This window comes from Xenopus laevis, chromosome 9_10S (genome assembly GCF_017654675.1).
Source record: "Xenopus laevis strain J_2021 chromosome 9_10S, Xenopus_laevis_v10.1, whole genome shotgun sequence".
NCBI lineage: Eukaryota > Metazoa > Chordata > Amphibia > Anura > Pipidae > Xenopus > Xenopus laevis.
In genome coordinates, this window is record NC_054388.1 from 2588305 (window position 1) to 2604707 (window position 16403).

Consider the following 16403-nt stretch of genomic DNA (forward strand, 5'->3'; position numbering starts at 1 on the left):
TGTGTTGAGGCCTAGGGCTGGGTGGGAGCTCTGTGTAATTGTGAAGGAGGAATGTGCATATGGGGGGTAGGCTGCAGCTATTAGCGGGCGAGGCATATGTCTGTGTGTTGACTACTGCACAAGTACTATGCATAGTACTTTAGTAAGAAGGTCTGAGTAAGGCTGTCATACTCCTGTGTGGTAGGGAAACTGGTGTCCTCCTCTACAGGAGATCAGTTAGTAGGTCCCTGTGTGGTAGGGAGGTTGGTGTCCTCCTCTGAAGAAGACAAGTTAAGTTAGTAGGTCCCTGTGTAGTGGGGAAGTTGGTGTCCTCCTCTGCAGGAGAGGGTGTGGGAGGGGAGCAGCTCTGTTCCTGTGCAGGTGTTAACCTGTTGCTTTGGTTTCAGGTCCCACGGAAGGAAATCTACGCCCGGGACATCCTGTCCATTCCCTTTATTTCAGCCGTTAACCGGAAGCGCAGGAAGAGGCGAGATGAGAAGCGTTTTGGGAGCAGCACGGAGGAGGATGATTCTGAGCAGGAGGCGGCACAGGCAGGGCAGGCAGAGCAGAAGGTTGAAGCAGCAGAGGAACCGAGAGAGTCAGAGGAGTCCCAGGCACAAAGCTGCCCACACTCACAGGGAGTAGAGCGAATACACAGCGAGGAGACTGGAGAAAGGGACAAAGGTTCCCAGACCCGATGGCAGGGACCTGGGCAGGAGAGAATCCCTGTTGATGCCCGTTCCATTGTGTCTGGATATTCTACTCTTTCTACCCTGTGCTCAGAACCCGCCTCCAGTGTCCGTGGTGGGGAGGAGGCAGATGATGAACGCAGCGAGTTCAGCCACATGGAGACTGACACGGAGGGGGTGGGAGCACGAGAGACTGAAGACCGACCTCACTCTCAGGACTCATTTACCTCTCAGAGACTCATACCCGGGGACACTCTCGCTCGGAGACGGCTGGGCAAGGGCAGGATCGATAGCAAAGAGGAATCGGTGCCCCGCACTTCCCAGCGCATCAGGCCGGCAGCGGATGACTTGTGCGTGGCAGCGTTACGCAAACCTGGCTCACCGGAGACCCGCCGTAGGAAGAGCGCCTGGCGCCGGCACACTGTGGTGCTCTCAGGGCAACTGATTGACTGCAACTTCAACGACTGGAAGGAGGGGGCTGCCGTGGCATCTGAACCCGGGAGCCGCCTCAGTGGGGGAGTCTGGGTGGAAGGGAGGGATTCTGGACTCAGCAGCCTGGAGTCTCAGAAAGCCAAAACTTCTGCAGCTCAGGAAGCTCTGGGCAACAAAGGACCAAGCCATGGGGCAAAGTCTCCGAATCCTCCCCTGCAGCCTGGCCTCCGCCATTATCTATAGACTTCTCTCTAACAACAGTTGGACCTGTGCTTCCTCTGCTGCATCTCTCACCTGACTCTTCCAGCTCCGACCTCTGGTCACTGACATCTCTTTGTGTCTACGGGGTGCCCCAGGCAACGGCGGTGGTCGGACTGAGGTTCTTGGAAACCTCTGCCTGAGCCGTGCGAGAGCCGCCAGTCAGGAGCCCGAGACAGGGCAGCCTGGAACAGAAAGAGTTACGGCACGTGAGGAGGCGACGTCGGAAGTGGATCACGCAGGACTCGCCACATACAAACTGTGATCCATGAACTCAGGTGCCTTATTATATTTATGTTTACAGGATTAACCCTTTCACTGCTAAGCTAATGAAGATATAGATGTGCAATGTGTTTATATATATATATAGATATATATATATATATATACACATACAGGGGACACGTATAGCGATGGGTTTACATTACTGACCCCCGAGAAGTCCAGACTATGAGAATAATGCCTCGTCCAATCCCTTCCTTCTCTGGAATAAGGGCTTTAAGGGTGGGGACGTTGCACTGCCAATAGAGGGGGCCCTCCTGCCACTTTGTTCCATGTTTACAGCAACAACCCAAAGTATTTGCATCAGACACAAGCAGATATCCTCCACATTATATATATATATATATATATATATATATATATATATACTACATACATGTCTGCAAACTGCCTCTAACCTACATTTAGTCAAAGAGATAAATATGGTATTTTCCCCCAATTCTTAATAAATTCACACATAATTTGTTTGTCCTTTGGCAGCTGACTCCGTAATGCTGGGTACCCACTTAGTATTGCAACCCTCCGCCAGTTGGTAGAAACTTGTATCTGCAGCTGACAGTTTGCTTCCCAGTGTGTTGCACATACGTCAGAATCTGCCTTTGCATGCTAACGGCGCCACCTATGGGTCACATGAGGGGACTGCTAGTGGCCATGGAACCTAGAGGGGTCCCACATAGAGAGCAATGGCTGACAGCACATGGAAAAGGGCTTCACATATTTCCTTGGGCCCCTTAGGCCATAGCAGGGTTACAGATACATATATGTATATCTTGTAGTTCTTGGGATATCCAAGACGTTATATGAGCATTCACCCTTTAATTTCAGGCCTTTCCTCAGGTGTGATTTGGATGGTACCTGTTGGGGGTTCTATTATCTCCATGGGGCTCAGATGGACCTTTACCATAGGCTGTCGGTTATTGGTTCTCTATCCAACCTGCCCCAGAGCTTTCAGCTTGAGGGCAATACACAGGTGGGGCAGTTCTGTTCATATAATGAATGGTTCCCACCATCAAAGAAGACATCCCTGCATTGCAATTATTTAGGCCAGTGGAAGCAATATCCAAAGGGTTGGGGAACAACATGTTCATGAGCCACCGGTTGGGGATCACTAGATTAATAACATGGAACTGTTACTAGTCTGTTACTAGACTAGAGAAACTGGATGTAACACACCCCCCCCCCCCAGAGTACAACTTTAATTTCTACAATTGTTCCCAAGTCATGTTCCCTTCTCAGAAAGTTTGAACAAAGCCTTGGCTGGTGGGTCATTCAACCAGTGGAATTGCCTACAGTTTGGGGGCTCAACTGAAGATGTTCTTCAGACATTTTCCTGCATTGGGAACAATATTCCTTATGGTATGGCGTACTGTATATAGAGAATTGTGCCAAACCTCTAACCCCCCCCCAGCTGATCCCTAGTTCACCCTCATATCATATGAGAAGATAGAGAGCTTGGATGAGGCCAAGTCTGGATGAAGATTGGCTTTGTATGTGTCACGTGGGCAGGTCAGACTATTATTTAACCACTGTGGGTAATGATCGTTAGAAACGTGCTCACCATGTGGGTATCTGGGTTTGTAGAGTCAATTAACGGTCGTTTTTGGATTGTTTTTGTAAATGTGTTGAGACGTCTGTGGAATGGGGAATGGAAGAGAGTCATTGGGAAGGTTGGTCATGGGATGCCTTGTGCACTCCTGTGTAGGGCCATTGGTTGGGCAGAGAGGCCATTTATCATTTGCAACAATGTTAAACAATGCTGTGAAACAGTTGATACCTACAGAGGTTCTTCCTCCAGGCTGGGGCCCTGGCCTTCTCTTCTCTAAGCCGATGAGGGTTATTTATTGGGAGAAAGGGAGGCAGAAACGTTAGGATGATGGAGGATCTCACCAATGGGACCGTCAGTTGGAAATGTCTGGGACAAAATGAATTGTAAACACCATTCCCTCATCAACTGCCTGAAACTTAGAGGGTGGCATTTCATTTATAGGATCCATATATTTATATATGACAGTTGGGAGCGGCAGAAAGAGAATTTAGTGACAAACATTCCTTTATGCGACATATTGAGCGCAAGCTCTCCTCGTTATGCGCCAGACAGATACATGTCAGCTCAGTGGGTCAGGTTGGGACTTTTTCAAGAGACTCGCCACCCTCTCTCATTGACACCAGCTCAGTGTTTTCTTTACCTCCCTAATAATATGGGGGGGCCTTTGCCTTTAAAGGTGCACATGGGGCCAATCAGGGGCCCGCGCTTGTTTACGTTGCAGATTTACAGAGTGTTTTTTCGAGCCTCTATAGATACTGCTCTCTTCTCCTGCCACCCTATGAGTTCCTCCAACCCTTTTATTGCCCTTCAGAGCCCCCAATTCCCCCCAGTATACTTCCAGTTGTACTTTACTGCACCCCATGTTCCCAGCGCTTCTGTAACAATGTAAATACACAGCTGGTGCTGCTAACACATGTCTCACGTATGACATCAGCGGGGGTCCTCCTGCCTAGTACTTAACCTGTTAACATGGTGCCACTAATGATCGTTATGTCCCTGACGTGGACATTTTTTTTTAAACCATAAAACAAAGAGAGTGATTCCAAGCTTCTCTGGCAGCCAAGGGGTTAATGTGACCTAAACTCTGTCCTGAGCGTTTTGTAGCCAAACTGACTCCATTCCAGACTAGTATTGGGACTAATGTAGAATCCGGTTCTGCATATACTGTACAAATATTATTTCCTTCTGTCCTGTAAATATGATCTATAAATGTGTAACATAATATAAAATGGATAAGGATTTTTAAAGTTTGTTCTTTGAACCCCCCCAACCCCCCAGCTCCTCTTAAACATGAAGTTACTGCTGAATAAAGCTTTCTGCATGTCTCCTTGGCTTTGCTTTACTCCTGGACGGAGGAAGAGGAGGAGACGATATCGGAATGTCGGCCTGTCCAATCAATATCCAATATCCAATCAATGCCTGACTCTCGTATCAGCCAGGCGTTCCCATCAAGTGACGGATTCTGGGACTTGAAGTCTCTTTACTTTCCATGGCAGGTGGGGCACAGATTCTCTGGAACGCGGAGGAACTTCAAGTCTCAGAATCCAACAAGGAACGTGGAAGGGTACGGGTCATGGGGTGGGAAAATGGTTCCTTTGACTCTGACTCTCCCCTTAATCAGGTTCTGTGGAACTATAAAAAGTATATATTTTTGTAAACTCAATGAGTTCATGTCAAAAAGGGGGTATATTTTCCTTTTATAGGCCTATCAGTGTTTGCAGTTCCAGGTCTCAGTTCATTCTAATTGCAACTGGTCAACAACATTGAGGGCAGGACAGAAGAATCTGTTAATAAGAGGAACTCAACTTATTCATGTGGGAGATATCAGAGGTATGAGGAGATAATGGAGGAATAAGGATAATGAACAGCCTGATGGACCCCATGATAAGGGGGAAGATGCAGAATAGCTTGATGGACCCTTGATAGGTGGGGGAGATGCAGAAGAGCCCAAAGCACCCCATGGATATGTGGGAGAGACACAGAACAGCCTGGGGCCCATTTGATATGTGGGAGAGATGCAGAAGAGCCCAAAGCACCCCATAGATATGTGGGAGAGATGTAGAACAGCCTGGGGGAGCAGTTGATAAAGGAGAGAGATGGAGAAGTTGATGCATTTGGGAGAGAGCAGAGTAGATATAGGCTGATATGTTTAAAGGGGGTAAATGAGCAGCTGGGGAACAGAAAAGGCAGAGGCTTCAATATTGAGGGTGACAGAGGTGTGAGAGTGAGAGGGCAGAGACTGTTGTACCAAGAGGAGACAGAGGCAGAAGGTGTATTTGACCTGGTGCAGATGCTGGTGAACTTGGAGAAGACGGAGAAGTTGATGGCTTAGAAAGGGGCTAAAAGAAGAAAATAGTGTTTGTCTGATCCGATAAAACAGAATTCTAAGCAATTTCCAAGATATTGGAAATATAATCGTCACTGATAGTCACTGATAGTCGCATTTTGACTCATTAAACCATGTAGCCAGTCAGTTCTCCTCCAGCCAAGTCAATAAATCAGTTGGCTTCTGCTACTTTGTTTCAAGAGTCTGGAGAAGCGGTGCAGAGACCTGGCATGGTACAGCTAATGGCAAAAACCACTGAATATTAGGCATTTCAACCAGTTCCATTAAGAAGACACCTCTGACGTTCTGGAAGATTTCACACAGAGAGAGAGAGGGAAAAAAAAAACATTTTATTGAAATGGAATAAATGGAGAAACATGAAATAAAAGGGAACTCTATGACAACCCCCAAGCTCGTCGCCTGCGTATCTCATGGAAAGAAAAACACGTACATTTTTTTTCGCTTTTTATCACGGAATATTTATGGCATCCATATATTTATACACAGAGCTAGGATCTACATGTGGTAGCACTGAAGGTACAAAAATGACTTCATTACCCAAAACCACTGCGAAGAAGAGCGAGAGACGCTTGGAGAGGCCTTGAACATTTCACAATACTATCCATGCTCAAAGACACACACATTGGTTTTAAAAATGGGGAAGGGTTCCCCATAAACATGTTTATTTTCCAATTTTTTCCATTTTAATTTTCTTTAAAACAAACATAGAGACGATATTGCTAATTTTGTTCATGCAAAGACCATGTGCCCACATGCGCAGTCATCATACACACAATGACATCATCATCATCATCATTGGGGGGGTGTTAAATATGTCAATTCCATTTCCCCTTTGTTTCAGTGGGGTCACTATGGTGATCGGTAGTGTCTGTTCCTTTTCCTGCTCACTAGATAAGGTTGGAACTTGGTTGACCTCAAAAAGTTGGAAGGATAAGAGCAACGTTACATTGTAATACACCACAAAATGACGGTATTGGGTGGCAGTGGAGGTGGCCACACACACGCACACACATGCACCCCCTCACACACAAGAGAAGCACCCTGGCTTTGTTTGTAGAGTTCAATGTTTTGGGTGAGCTTGTTCCTCTCTATGAAGAAGAACGTTCCTTCAGCCAACTGTAGCTGCTGAAAACATGGCTGGTAATATCCATGGACAGCACTTGGTGTGATTCTCATTAAGACTACAAAAACAAGAGTAATTAAGACCTATAATGAGGGATCCTATGCAAATAGTGAGGACGTACAGTAATTAAAGGGATACTGTCATGGGAACAAAAAAATTTCAAAATGCATCAGTTAATAGTGCTGCTCCCGCAGAATTCTGCACTGAAATCCATTTCTCAAAAGAGCAAACAGATTTTTTTATATTCAATTTTGAAATCTGACATGGGGCTAGACATATTGTCAATTTCCCAGCTGCCCCTGGTCATGTGACTTGTGCCTGCACTTGGAATGGAACTGCTTTCTGGCAGGCTGCTGTTTTTCCTTTTCAATGTAACTGAATGTGTCTCAGTGGGACATGGGTTTTTACTATTGAGTGTTGTTCTTGGATCTACCAGGCAGCTGTTATCTTGTGTTAGGGAGCTGCTATCTGGTTACCTTCCCATTGTTCTTTTGTTTGGCTGCTGGGAGGGAAAGGGAGGGGTTGATATCACTCCAACTTGCAGCAGTAAAAAGAGATTGAAGTTTATCAGAGCACAAGTCACATGACTTGGGGCAGCTGGGAAATTGACAATATGTCTAGCCCCATGTCAGATTTCAAAATTAATTATAAAAAATCTGTTTGCTCTTTTGAGAAATGGATTTCAGTGCAGAATTCTACTGGAGCAGCACTATTAACTGATTCATTTTGAAATTTTTTTTTTTCCCCATGACAGTATCCCTTTAAGATCTATAATGAGGGATCCTATGCAAATAGTGAGGATATACAATGCCCAGTCAACGTTCCATCATGATTGAGGCCTTATACATTGCCTCAATGAAGGCTGATGGACAATGTCTGAAGAATATGCTAGAGAGTAGTTCCCCTTGCATCTGCATCACTGCAGTCATTGTCTTTGCATTTGTATCACCCCAGAACTGCAGTTAAGAGGTACAGCCAAGGGTCTAATCATGTGGGTCTCATCACCAAGAAACACTAGAAGATCAGTCTTAACACAGAAACAAAGAAAGAGGTTCAAGGGCAAATGCTCCTGAAGCTGAAACGTATCACTGGGTGTCCATGAGTAGCCAAATGATTGGTTCCTCAATACTGATTATTGTCCCACCCCCAAGGAGCCATTGTTGTAGTGCAATTGAACCTCCTGCTTCGATCCATTCAAATGCATAAGGCTCTTTCTTTTGGGATCTAACTGACTACATATAGCAATGCGCATTGGGGTGGGCAGGGCAGAAATATACACTTGCTATTGGCTGCTTGCAAGGGCCAATCAGAGTACAATGCTGTTAAAGGGTCAGATTAAATATACCATAATCTATTTTGCTTATGAGTCAAGTTCTACTTCTAGAACAATATTTAAGACGCCCTGAAAAAAAAAACAGAAAATATTCCATTCACCCATTCCCATTTCTCACCAGGCAAGGAAAGAATCCTTTAAGTATATATATTATATATTATATATATTTATATTAGGCATTTATTTGATGTATATAATATGTATATATATATTTTCATAAATCAATAGAAAATGTAAGACACTTGACTGAATGTAAAGCGCTCCTTTGCAATTCAGAATAATGACAGTGCGGGTTTTTGTATTTTATTTCCTTTATATAAACTCAGCCTCTGTCTGTACAAAAAATGGTTCATTTACAAAAAAAAAAAAAATGTGATTTTTTTAGCGGAAAGTGTTGAGAGGATGGACAGACGGAACCAAAGAAATTCTGGGGGATATTTTTGCTCCATTCGCTGACACACAGTTTGCACACTCACACACACGCCACGGATATAGTGTTCCTAGTGTCTGTGCTTATATTATACAATATTACAAGGGGGTCCCCATTAACCCTGCTGGACAGAGCAGACAGGAGTATCTACAAGGAAGAATCCACCCTGCAAAGCTGATTTTCAGCCTCTTCCAAGACCCAAGTCCTGATTAGTAAAGTCTCCAGGAAAGCCATGAAATTGTGCCACCAAGTCCAGTCCATGTGCAGAGGACACATATTGCTTGACTGGGGTAACAGTGTTAGTGTCTGGGACAGGTCATCGCATCACCGGTCTTGGCATTTCTCACTCTATGAGTGATCATATAATACCATATGTCTAGTAACCCAGAAGTCACCTCTTCCTTCCACTCTGTGCTTCCCCCCAGGCAAAGAAGGGAAATTGCAACTGACAGTCGGTGCTAAGCACTTTTGCAACCACCAAAGACAAGGGTGTAGTGGAGAACCTCCATCTACTTTCAGGGAAGGGTTTCTCACTTATTGCTAACAACATGACACACAAAGAAGATCATTCTAACACCTCCAGACTTTTCACAGAAACCTACAGGACTGAGAATTAAAGAGCTGAAATGAAAAAACCAAAGTGTCGTTGGGTAAAGCCATAGCTTCTGGAGACTCCTATGTACATCTGGAACGTTGAGTAGCTGCAGATTTGGTAACAGTCAGGCCTGGGGAGATATAAGGGCACAGTGGAACACATTGGTGGTCCCTTATAAAGTCTTTCTCTCTCCATTCCATGTGTCCAGCCCTTTGGTTATCAGGTTTTTCACTGCTGATAAATGCAGAAAAAAAAGAGATGAGATGGGGCCTTGGATCTTAATAATCTGGCCAACTTGGACACTGTCCACAGTTCAAGGAGTAGGAAGGAGGAGAGAGAGTATAAAGTTATTTTCTGCTCAGAAGGATATAGAGGAGTTCCTTGTACCAAAAGAGTTGAGTACAGGAATAGAGGTTCGAGAAGGTGCAGTTTTATCAGAACCCTGGTTAGTCTCATTCACACCAGCAGTGTCTTTAGATTGTCTGACAGCCTGGAAAACAGATCAAGAGGAAGGTTGAGCATGGAAGGGGAAGGCAGGAAAGGTTCATTCCTCTGTCATCCAATTACAAACAAGGTGTTGAGTTGGTGTGGGAGGGGAGAAGGGTTAAGAGTTGGAGAAGAATGATGAACCTAGAGAGGATGGATATTTGGTAGGAGAAGGCAGAGAACATTAAAGAATGAAAAGGAGAAGCTAAGAGAAGAAGTGAAGGAGATGGATGAAGGTGAGAAGATGCATGGCCAAGAGAAAGGACAACATAGTTGAGAGGAGAAGGAATGACGTTTAGAAGGACAACATTAATGGGCCTTGAAGGGGAGTTTGAGCAAGAGGAGAGTAGCAGAGACTGATAGCAATATGAGGGAGAAATTAAGGAGAAAAAAGGGAAATCTGGAGGAAGTAAAGGGCATATTGGAAGTAATAATAGAGGAAGAAAGCAGAGGTCAGGGATAGCGTTGGAACAGAGAAAGCACAAACATCAGAACTGGCAACAAGAACAAACTCTTTAACGTTGTCATAAACATTGCAAATCATACAAGTATCTACTGGCATCCAAGCAGGTACACCAGTCCCCAGAATCATGAGATCCCATGAACGGCTAGGAGTCAAATGCTCAGCATTAAGGGTAGGACACAACAAGCCTTGGTCCCGGGAAGTTCCTTAATAGCAAAGATATCTTTGGCCATTATCTGTTTAACATATTATCTGTGCTAAGATGGAGTTCCTTGGAGCAAGGGCAACGCAAGGTAAGTGCTCTGAGCTGATTATTGTCCCCTGCAAGAGATTAAATGTTAGAGGAACCATCTCTGGGAGGTTTGGACCTCTGTGTAATTGAAATGCCAGGACCTATTTTGAATCCCAGTCCAGGGAGGAAGACTAGAAGGCAAATAACACAAAATAGAAGCTTTGCTAAAAGTTCATTTGAAGAATATTGAACAGGGAGAAGTTTCCTGCAAAGCTTGGCACCACCATATTTTTCTGTGCTCCCTGGGATCCCTTGTTCCTCTCTGAGTGTGAGCATGTGCAGAACTTCTTTGGAACCCACTGGACTGGGTAGGCACCCACTTTATATTGGTGCAAGGGAAACCTGGGTGCAGCAGAACACTCAGAAGTGTCAAATTACCCTCTGCAGGAAAGTACTTCAGCTTGTCAATTAGTAACATTGGTTACCAGGGGTTCCTAACCAATTGTCACCCCCACATTTCATTTATCTGTCCACTATCAAAACGCTCTTGGATCTAATAAGGGTACAGATTTTAATAAACCAAAGAAAGCTCAAGTGCTTTAAATGGACACAAACCAAGCAGTTTTGCAAGGACTAGATTGTGCATCCCTAGCAGCCTTTATAGTCAGTGTCGGACTGGGACACCAGGGGCCCACCATAAAACCTTAGACCAGGGGCCCACCATAAAACCTTAGACCAGGGGCCACTCTCAGTATATTATTCTTCATTTTCTCAATCAACCTCTATTCTCCTAGTCTGTTTTCTTGACATACTATAATCAATTATTCATCTATTTAGCCTCTTTGTTCTCATAGAAATAGGGAATGGCCATGAAATAGGCCAAAAGTTTAGCAACATGAGGGGCCACTGACACCTTGGCCCACCGGGAGTTTTCCTGGTATCCCTGTGGGCCAGTCCGACACTGGTTATAGTTATATCTCTTGTCTGCCCTACTCACAGAGTAAACACCATGAGAGGTACTTGCTACTGAGTAGCCAAAGTCTATGCTGAGAAAAAGGAATTTGTAGGGGTAACTCTATGGCTTTGTCCATTTGGGAGGTCCCTCCTGGCTGCACATATATTAAAGATGGGGTGATTCAGCTTCAAGTTCATTATTCCATAAAATATAAACCCGACTACACTAAGTACCATTTACATATATAGTATTCGTTCTTCCAAATATAGTCATGGATATGATGGGTGTTACAACTGATAAGGGGACCTGAAACTAACACTTGGTTCAGTTCAGTATGAGGAAAGGGAGCTTCAAATGCTAAACCTGCACGGTTCCCCTGCCTCCAGAGTTTTGGAATGTCCCGAGTAATTGTGGTGAGATAAATGCAGAGAAGACGTGGAAACGGTTAAAATAAAGTCACCATCAGGTATATCAGCCTTGCAGAAGAAGAAGCAGATATATCTGGCAGTGACCCATGCTCTAGACCAGAAGTAGGTGACAATGTTACAGAAACACACAGAGATACAGCAGCAGAATCATGAAAGTTGGAAATGGTCTCGGCTGGTGCTAACCTTGTGCTCACATCTTCTCTAGAGATAAACTACCTGCTGGTGGCCCTGGATCCTCATGTACTCCATCCTCTGCTTGGAGTGCTTGTTACTCTTGTCTCCGCTGGTCTGCTGGGTGCCCTTCAGCCGGGAACCCACCGGGTTTACCATCTTCATGGGTGGGATAGAGACACCTCCACTCTGCAGAAGAGAGATTGGAAGGGAGAAGGTGTAAGACTACATCTCTGTAGCAACTTTTAGACCATACCCAACACCGTGATCATCTCAGATCAGCTTACAAGATACTGAAGTCTTGGTAGTGCAGAGGCCTAGAAAGTTATGTGTACAACACATCCATCTATAAAGGACAGAGTCGGACTGCTAGGGGCCCCCCTAAACAATTTAGACTAAAGACCCGCTCTCCAAACTATTTTCCTCCTCTCTTGGTCTCTTTACTTTAATACTATTTCATGTATGTCTCCTTTTTGTTCTCACAGAGGAACAATGGAAGACCATGAAATAGGTCAAATGGTTGAAAGCAGAAGGGTCCACTAAAACCTATGCCCACTGGGAGTAATCCCCCAGTTTTTTCCAGGCGGGCCAGTCCGATACTGAGATCAAAAAAAGAAACACTAGCAACCAAAACCACTTACAATTAGTTTCTTGGATATCTAGAGGGCCCTTAACACTATAGAGCTTAGTAGTCAGATTACAAAATATATTATCCCATAATTTTCTGGCGAGTCTAGGAAGGTGATTGGCTGAAAATTCTTGGCACTAAAGGAGGACGTCAAGATATCCAGGGAAAGCAGAATAAAATGGGGGCGATCTACAGGATTGCAGACAGGAACAGAGATGCAAAGAGGAATGAAGAATGGGAAGGGTGCAGAGATGGATACCGAGCTGCAAGTTTGAATGGCTAGTGTTGGTTCAGGAGAAATGGTTGGGACTGGGTCATGGCTGCATGGACAATACTTTATCTAGCAGCAAGGCTTGCTCACACACAGGGCTATGGAACTTGTTATAAATTCATATCCTCCAACAGGACCTCATAAGGACCCCAGGCTCAGCCCATTTGCCTAAGGCTCTGTGTCTGTAGCTCTGGATCAGAACACAAGTGGATATAATGTATAGATTAGTCTCATAAACACACACCTGTGCAGGTAAAGAAAGTGAATAGGAATATTGAGTGTGCGTGTGATCATACAAGACATTTCCATGCATGCTAGGTCATCTAAGAAACAATCAGGCTGAAGGTCACTTAAGGATAAGCTATTGGGTGTTGGCTTTCCTGCCTTGTTCTAAAATATCTTGAGAACTGGTGCTGCAGAGTCTTATCAGGGCACAGCGGGGGCACAGGTGAGGGCAGAGCAGCTCATGGCTAACAGACTCGCACAGAAACACTTGGAAGGGACAGAATAACAGGAAATCAAGGTCAAAATTCCTGGCATTCCCAGCCAAGACATTGTGTAGGAGTGAGGTCTGGGAGAAAGGACAAGAGGACAAATAAGAGAGAAGGATCAAAAGAGTACGAGAGGGGAAGGGTGGGAAGAACAGAGGGAGAGAATGAAAGAAATATCCCATTCAGACATGAATTCTACTCTTTAAATCAATTCCACCACTAATGGTTTATTTCTATGCACAGCTGTCTTTCAATTTCCACCCAAAAGCTTTATTTTCTCTGTATTCCAAAATTTCCCAATCTCAGGCGGTGCATACATGGATACCTTTCATTCTATTGAATTGCAGCGCTGGTCTAGAGACATTATTTTTCTTTTTCATCACGTTGCTGGGAAATATATATTACAGCTGTATTTTACACATATAAGAAGGACCACTTTAATTATTATTTGTGACAGAGGGAAGATAAGAAGAATTCAGGCCTACAAACACAAGGTAGCAGAAGAATTTGCAATGCAGTAAATCAGCTGGTGAGATGAACTGTTGTCTTATTCGTAGACTTCTTACAAAAAAGAAATTGCTACAATTTCTCTTGTTCAAGAGAAAACACAAAAAGCCCTCATTACAAAATAGAAGAAGTTGGGGAAAGGGGACCATAGAGTAAGTTACACCTTAAGGATCTGAGGCTTGGGCAGCAGTGGAGGTTTAGTTTTGCTTGGAGAGCTGACTGGTATTCCATTACCCGCTCTTGGTAAAGCCTGGAGAGGTTCATTCCCACTCAGCATGTTTAATTGTCCTTGACCTGTCTCTTTTTGAAGCGCATAAGACTGTTGACAACACTCAGCAGATGCATCTTGTGTAAACTCTACAGGCTGCTGTACACCAATTTCATTTATGGTGAGCTCAAGCTCTCTGATGCTTTCCTCCAGACCGGCCAACCTCTTATAGGTATTCCTGCAAATGTCCATGCTTCTCCATTCCACACAATTTCCATCTGCTGACAATCTGTCTTGTTCTTGTGCTGGAATAACATGGGAGCGGGCTGTATTCTCTAAAGCAGAATGCATCATTTTCTGAACATCAATTACTCTCATCTTTGAAGCCACTCCTGAGTGAAAGTCTTCTAGCAATGCCTTGCTGTGTGCCTTTGATAGCTCTAAGCTGTTGTGCTTGGGGCGTTGACATTTTGAGTCTTTTCCTAGAAGGTTTCTTGGTCTTGGCACTGGGACAAATGGCCCTGTCATTCTTTGGAGCTCTGGAAATGACTGCATTTGGGCCACGCTCTCATCAAATTCATCTTTTGTCAGTTCTGAAGTCACCAGTGCGTGCTGAACCTCTGCAGATCCTTCAGAAGGTTGCCAGCTCCTTGTTATGTTCCATAATCTTTTGTAAGCATCTTCAAGCACCACCGGTTTTTCAAAGAGTAAAAGGACAGGCTTTCCATCTGCCTTGTCATCGAGTTCCTCCGCTAAAATATTTTCATTGACTTCCCCAATATGTTTTACATTCATATCATTCACCTCACCGCTCTTCTCCAATTCATTCATATCTTCAGTGGTTAAAGACACAATACTGCCCTTCATCATAATAAAACCAATAATTTCTTCTCTCTCCTCAGTCTTGCTGCCCTTGTCAGACATCCCATGAATACCCATAGATGGGGTTTCTGGTCCTCTGAGATTTAAGCCAGAATCTGAATAAGACATGTGAGTGTCTGAAGATAAATTGTTAAAATGAAACCCAGCAGATAAATCCTTGGATCCTATGTAACTTGGACTCATTCGATTAACTTCTCTTTCCACTGAGTCACAATTTCCTGCTGTCCAAGAATCAGCCTTATTAGAAAGTCCATCACCCTCATTTGTAGGAGAAGGTGGGTTGGAAGTCCACTCTGTGAGGATGATCTGAGGAAGAGAGAACTTTCGGTTGACTGAAGTAGGGACAGATAATTCCTAGGAAGGCAGAAAAACTGGTCATGAAAATGTAGTATTCCTCATTTGATAACTGTAAGCAATGACAATGATGCTTAAAATAGCATAATACTATAAAGATCAACTCTTTATCTCTTCAATTAGAGGTCTATTATTTCATTCAGCACTTGATGAAGGCAATCTTGGATCATTACATTCATTTTTGTTGGTTATTTTAGGTATTTTTGCTAAATTCATTTGGTCTGAAAATAAGAAGTGAGGGTTTTCGACACCCTGGCTTTTGGGTCCGCACTGCCCATGGTTGGTTAGATATCACTTACAACAGCTAAAATGTAGAAGACTACAACTAAGTTTGGATTATGGGAGCCAATTCAGTTGACTTCTTAATTATGAAATTGTAATTTGATTCACAAATCAATTGTAGAAAGTGTCAAAAATAAATACTATGGATATATTATACCAAACAGATGTTTCCACCCAGGACTTCCATTCATATAACCTACCTGGAGATCATGAGCTGAGGAAAGTCGGGGTGATGTTGCCTCTGTGACCTTTGGGCCTCCTTCAGTCTGATCAGATTCTACAGCCTGGCAGGACAGGATTTAACCTCTCACCACTTGATTCCACAACACATATAATTGTTATGAAAAAGCATAAAAAAACTTTTTTTGGCATATTTTGCCAGTCCCAGTTGAGAAGCAAAGACAACAGCAAAGTGGTGAAAGACAGAGACGGAGAAGGCTATTTGTGGCATCTGGAAAGATGAGGAATTAGGATTGGAAGTCAATTTATTTTCTTAAGGTTATTTGAGAAAATAAGAGACAGGCTTGTTCTTGATAATTATAAGAAAGACAATTAAGTGTCAGATCTTTGAAAAGACAAGTTTAAAAAATGAAGAAGAGATGGAGAGTGGAGAGACCAGAAAGTCCAGGTAATAGTGTCAGAACAATGTTATCCTTTTGTAGCTATTCAGAATGTAGAAGATGAGTGGTGTTGAGTTTGGTCCTTGGTCAACCTTGAGCCTGGGGAGCAGGTACCTTCCTGATTAGCTGTAGAGACCTCTACTCTACCGTGCATTCTCTATTTATAAGAAGTGATGCCCTATGCCTGAGATATTAAACACAGAAAGCTGTTAATCAAAGCCAAGGAGAAAAGAAAGCCAGAAGGAATGGCATTGATCCTGTTCTTATGACACAGAACTGTAGGCAGAGTCTCCAACTGGGCTGCTAGATTTTAAGAGCTGCAACAGATGATCTTCCATATGTGATCCTAGATGTTTGGCTCTGTGATAGGCCAAATACCAATGTGCTACTGTAGTATAATACTGGAAAGTG

General features: G+C 43.9%; 2 protein-coding genes across 13 annotated transcripts in view; one reads left to right on the forward strand and one right to left on the reverse strand.

Moving 5' to 3' along the window:
- The window catches only part of arhgap23.S (Rho GTPase activating protein 23 S homeolog), a 31589-nt gene extending 27078 nt beyond the window's left edge, over window positions 1-4511 (forward strand). Inside the window, exon 24 of the mRNA XM_018238014.2 lies at window positions 387-4511. Within this exon, the coding sequence (XP_018093503.1) occupies window positions 387-1343 (957 nt within the window). The 3' untranslated portion in view covers window positions 1344-4511. The remainder of the gene's footprint in view (window positions 1-386) is intronic.
- Window positions 4512-8062: 3551 nt separating this feature from the next.
- Window positions 8063-16403, reverse strand: part of LOC108702512 (SRC kinase signaling inhibitor 1) — an 84937-nt gene continuing 76596 nt past the window's right edge. For 5 of the 12 annotated variants that reach the window (XM_041577980.1, XM_041577981.1, XM_041577979.1 and 2 more), the window contains 4 exons: window positions 15573-15656; window positions 13810-15090; window positions 11795-11938; window positions 9242-9504 (listed from right to left, as the gene is read on the reverse strand). In XM_041577980.1, coding sequence (XP_041433914.1) covers window positions 9373-9504; window positions 11795-11938; window positions 13810-15090; window positions 15573-15656 — 1641 coding nt within the window. In that variant the 3' untranslated portion in view covers window positions 9242-9372. Of the gene's footprint in view, window positions 9505-11761; window positions 11939-13809; window positions 15091-15572; window positions 15657-16403 lie in introns of all 12 variants that reach the window. The other 7 variants (XM_041577987.1, XM_018238016.2, XM_041577988.1 and 4 more) reach the window with 4 other exon arrangements.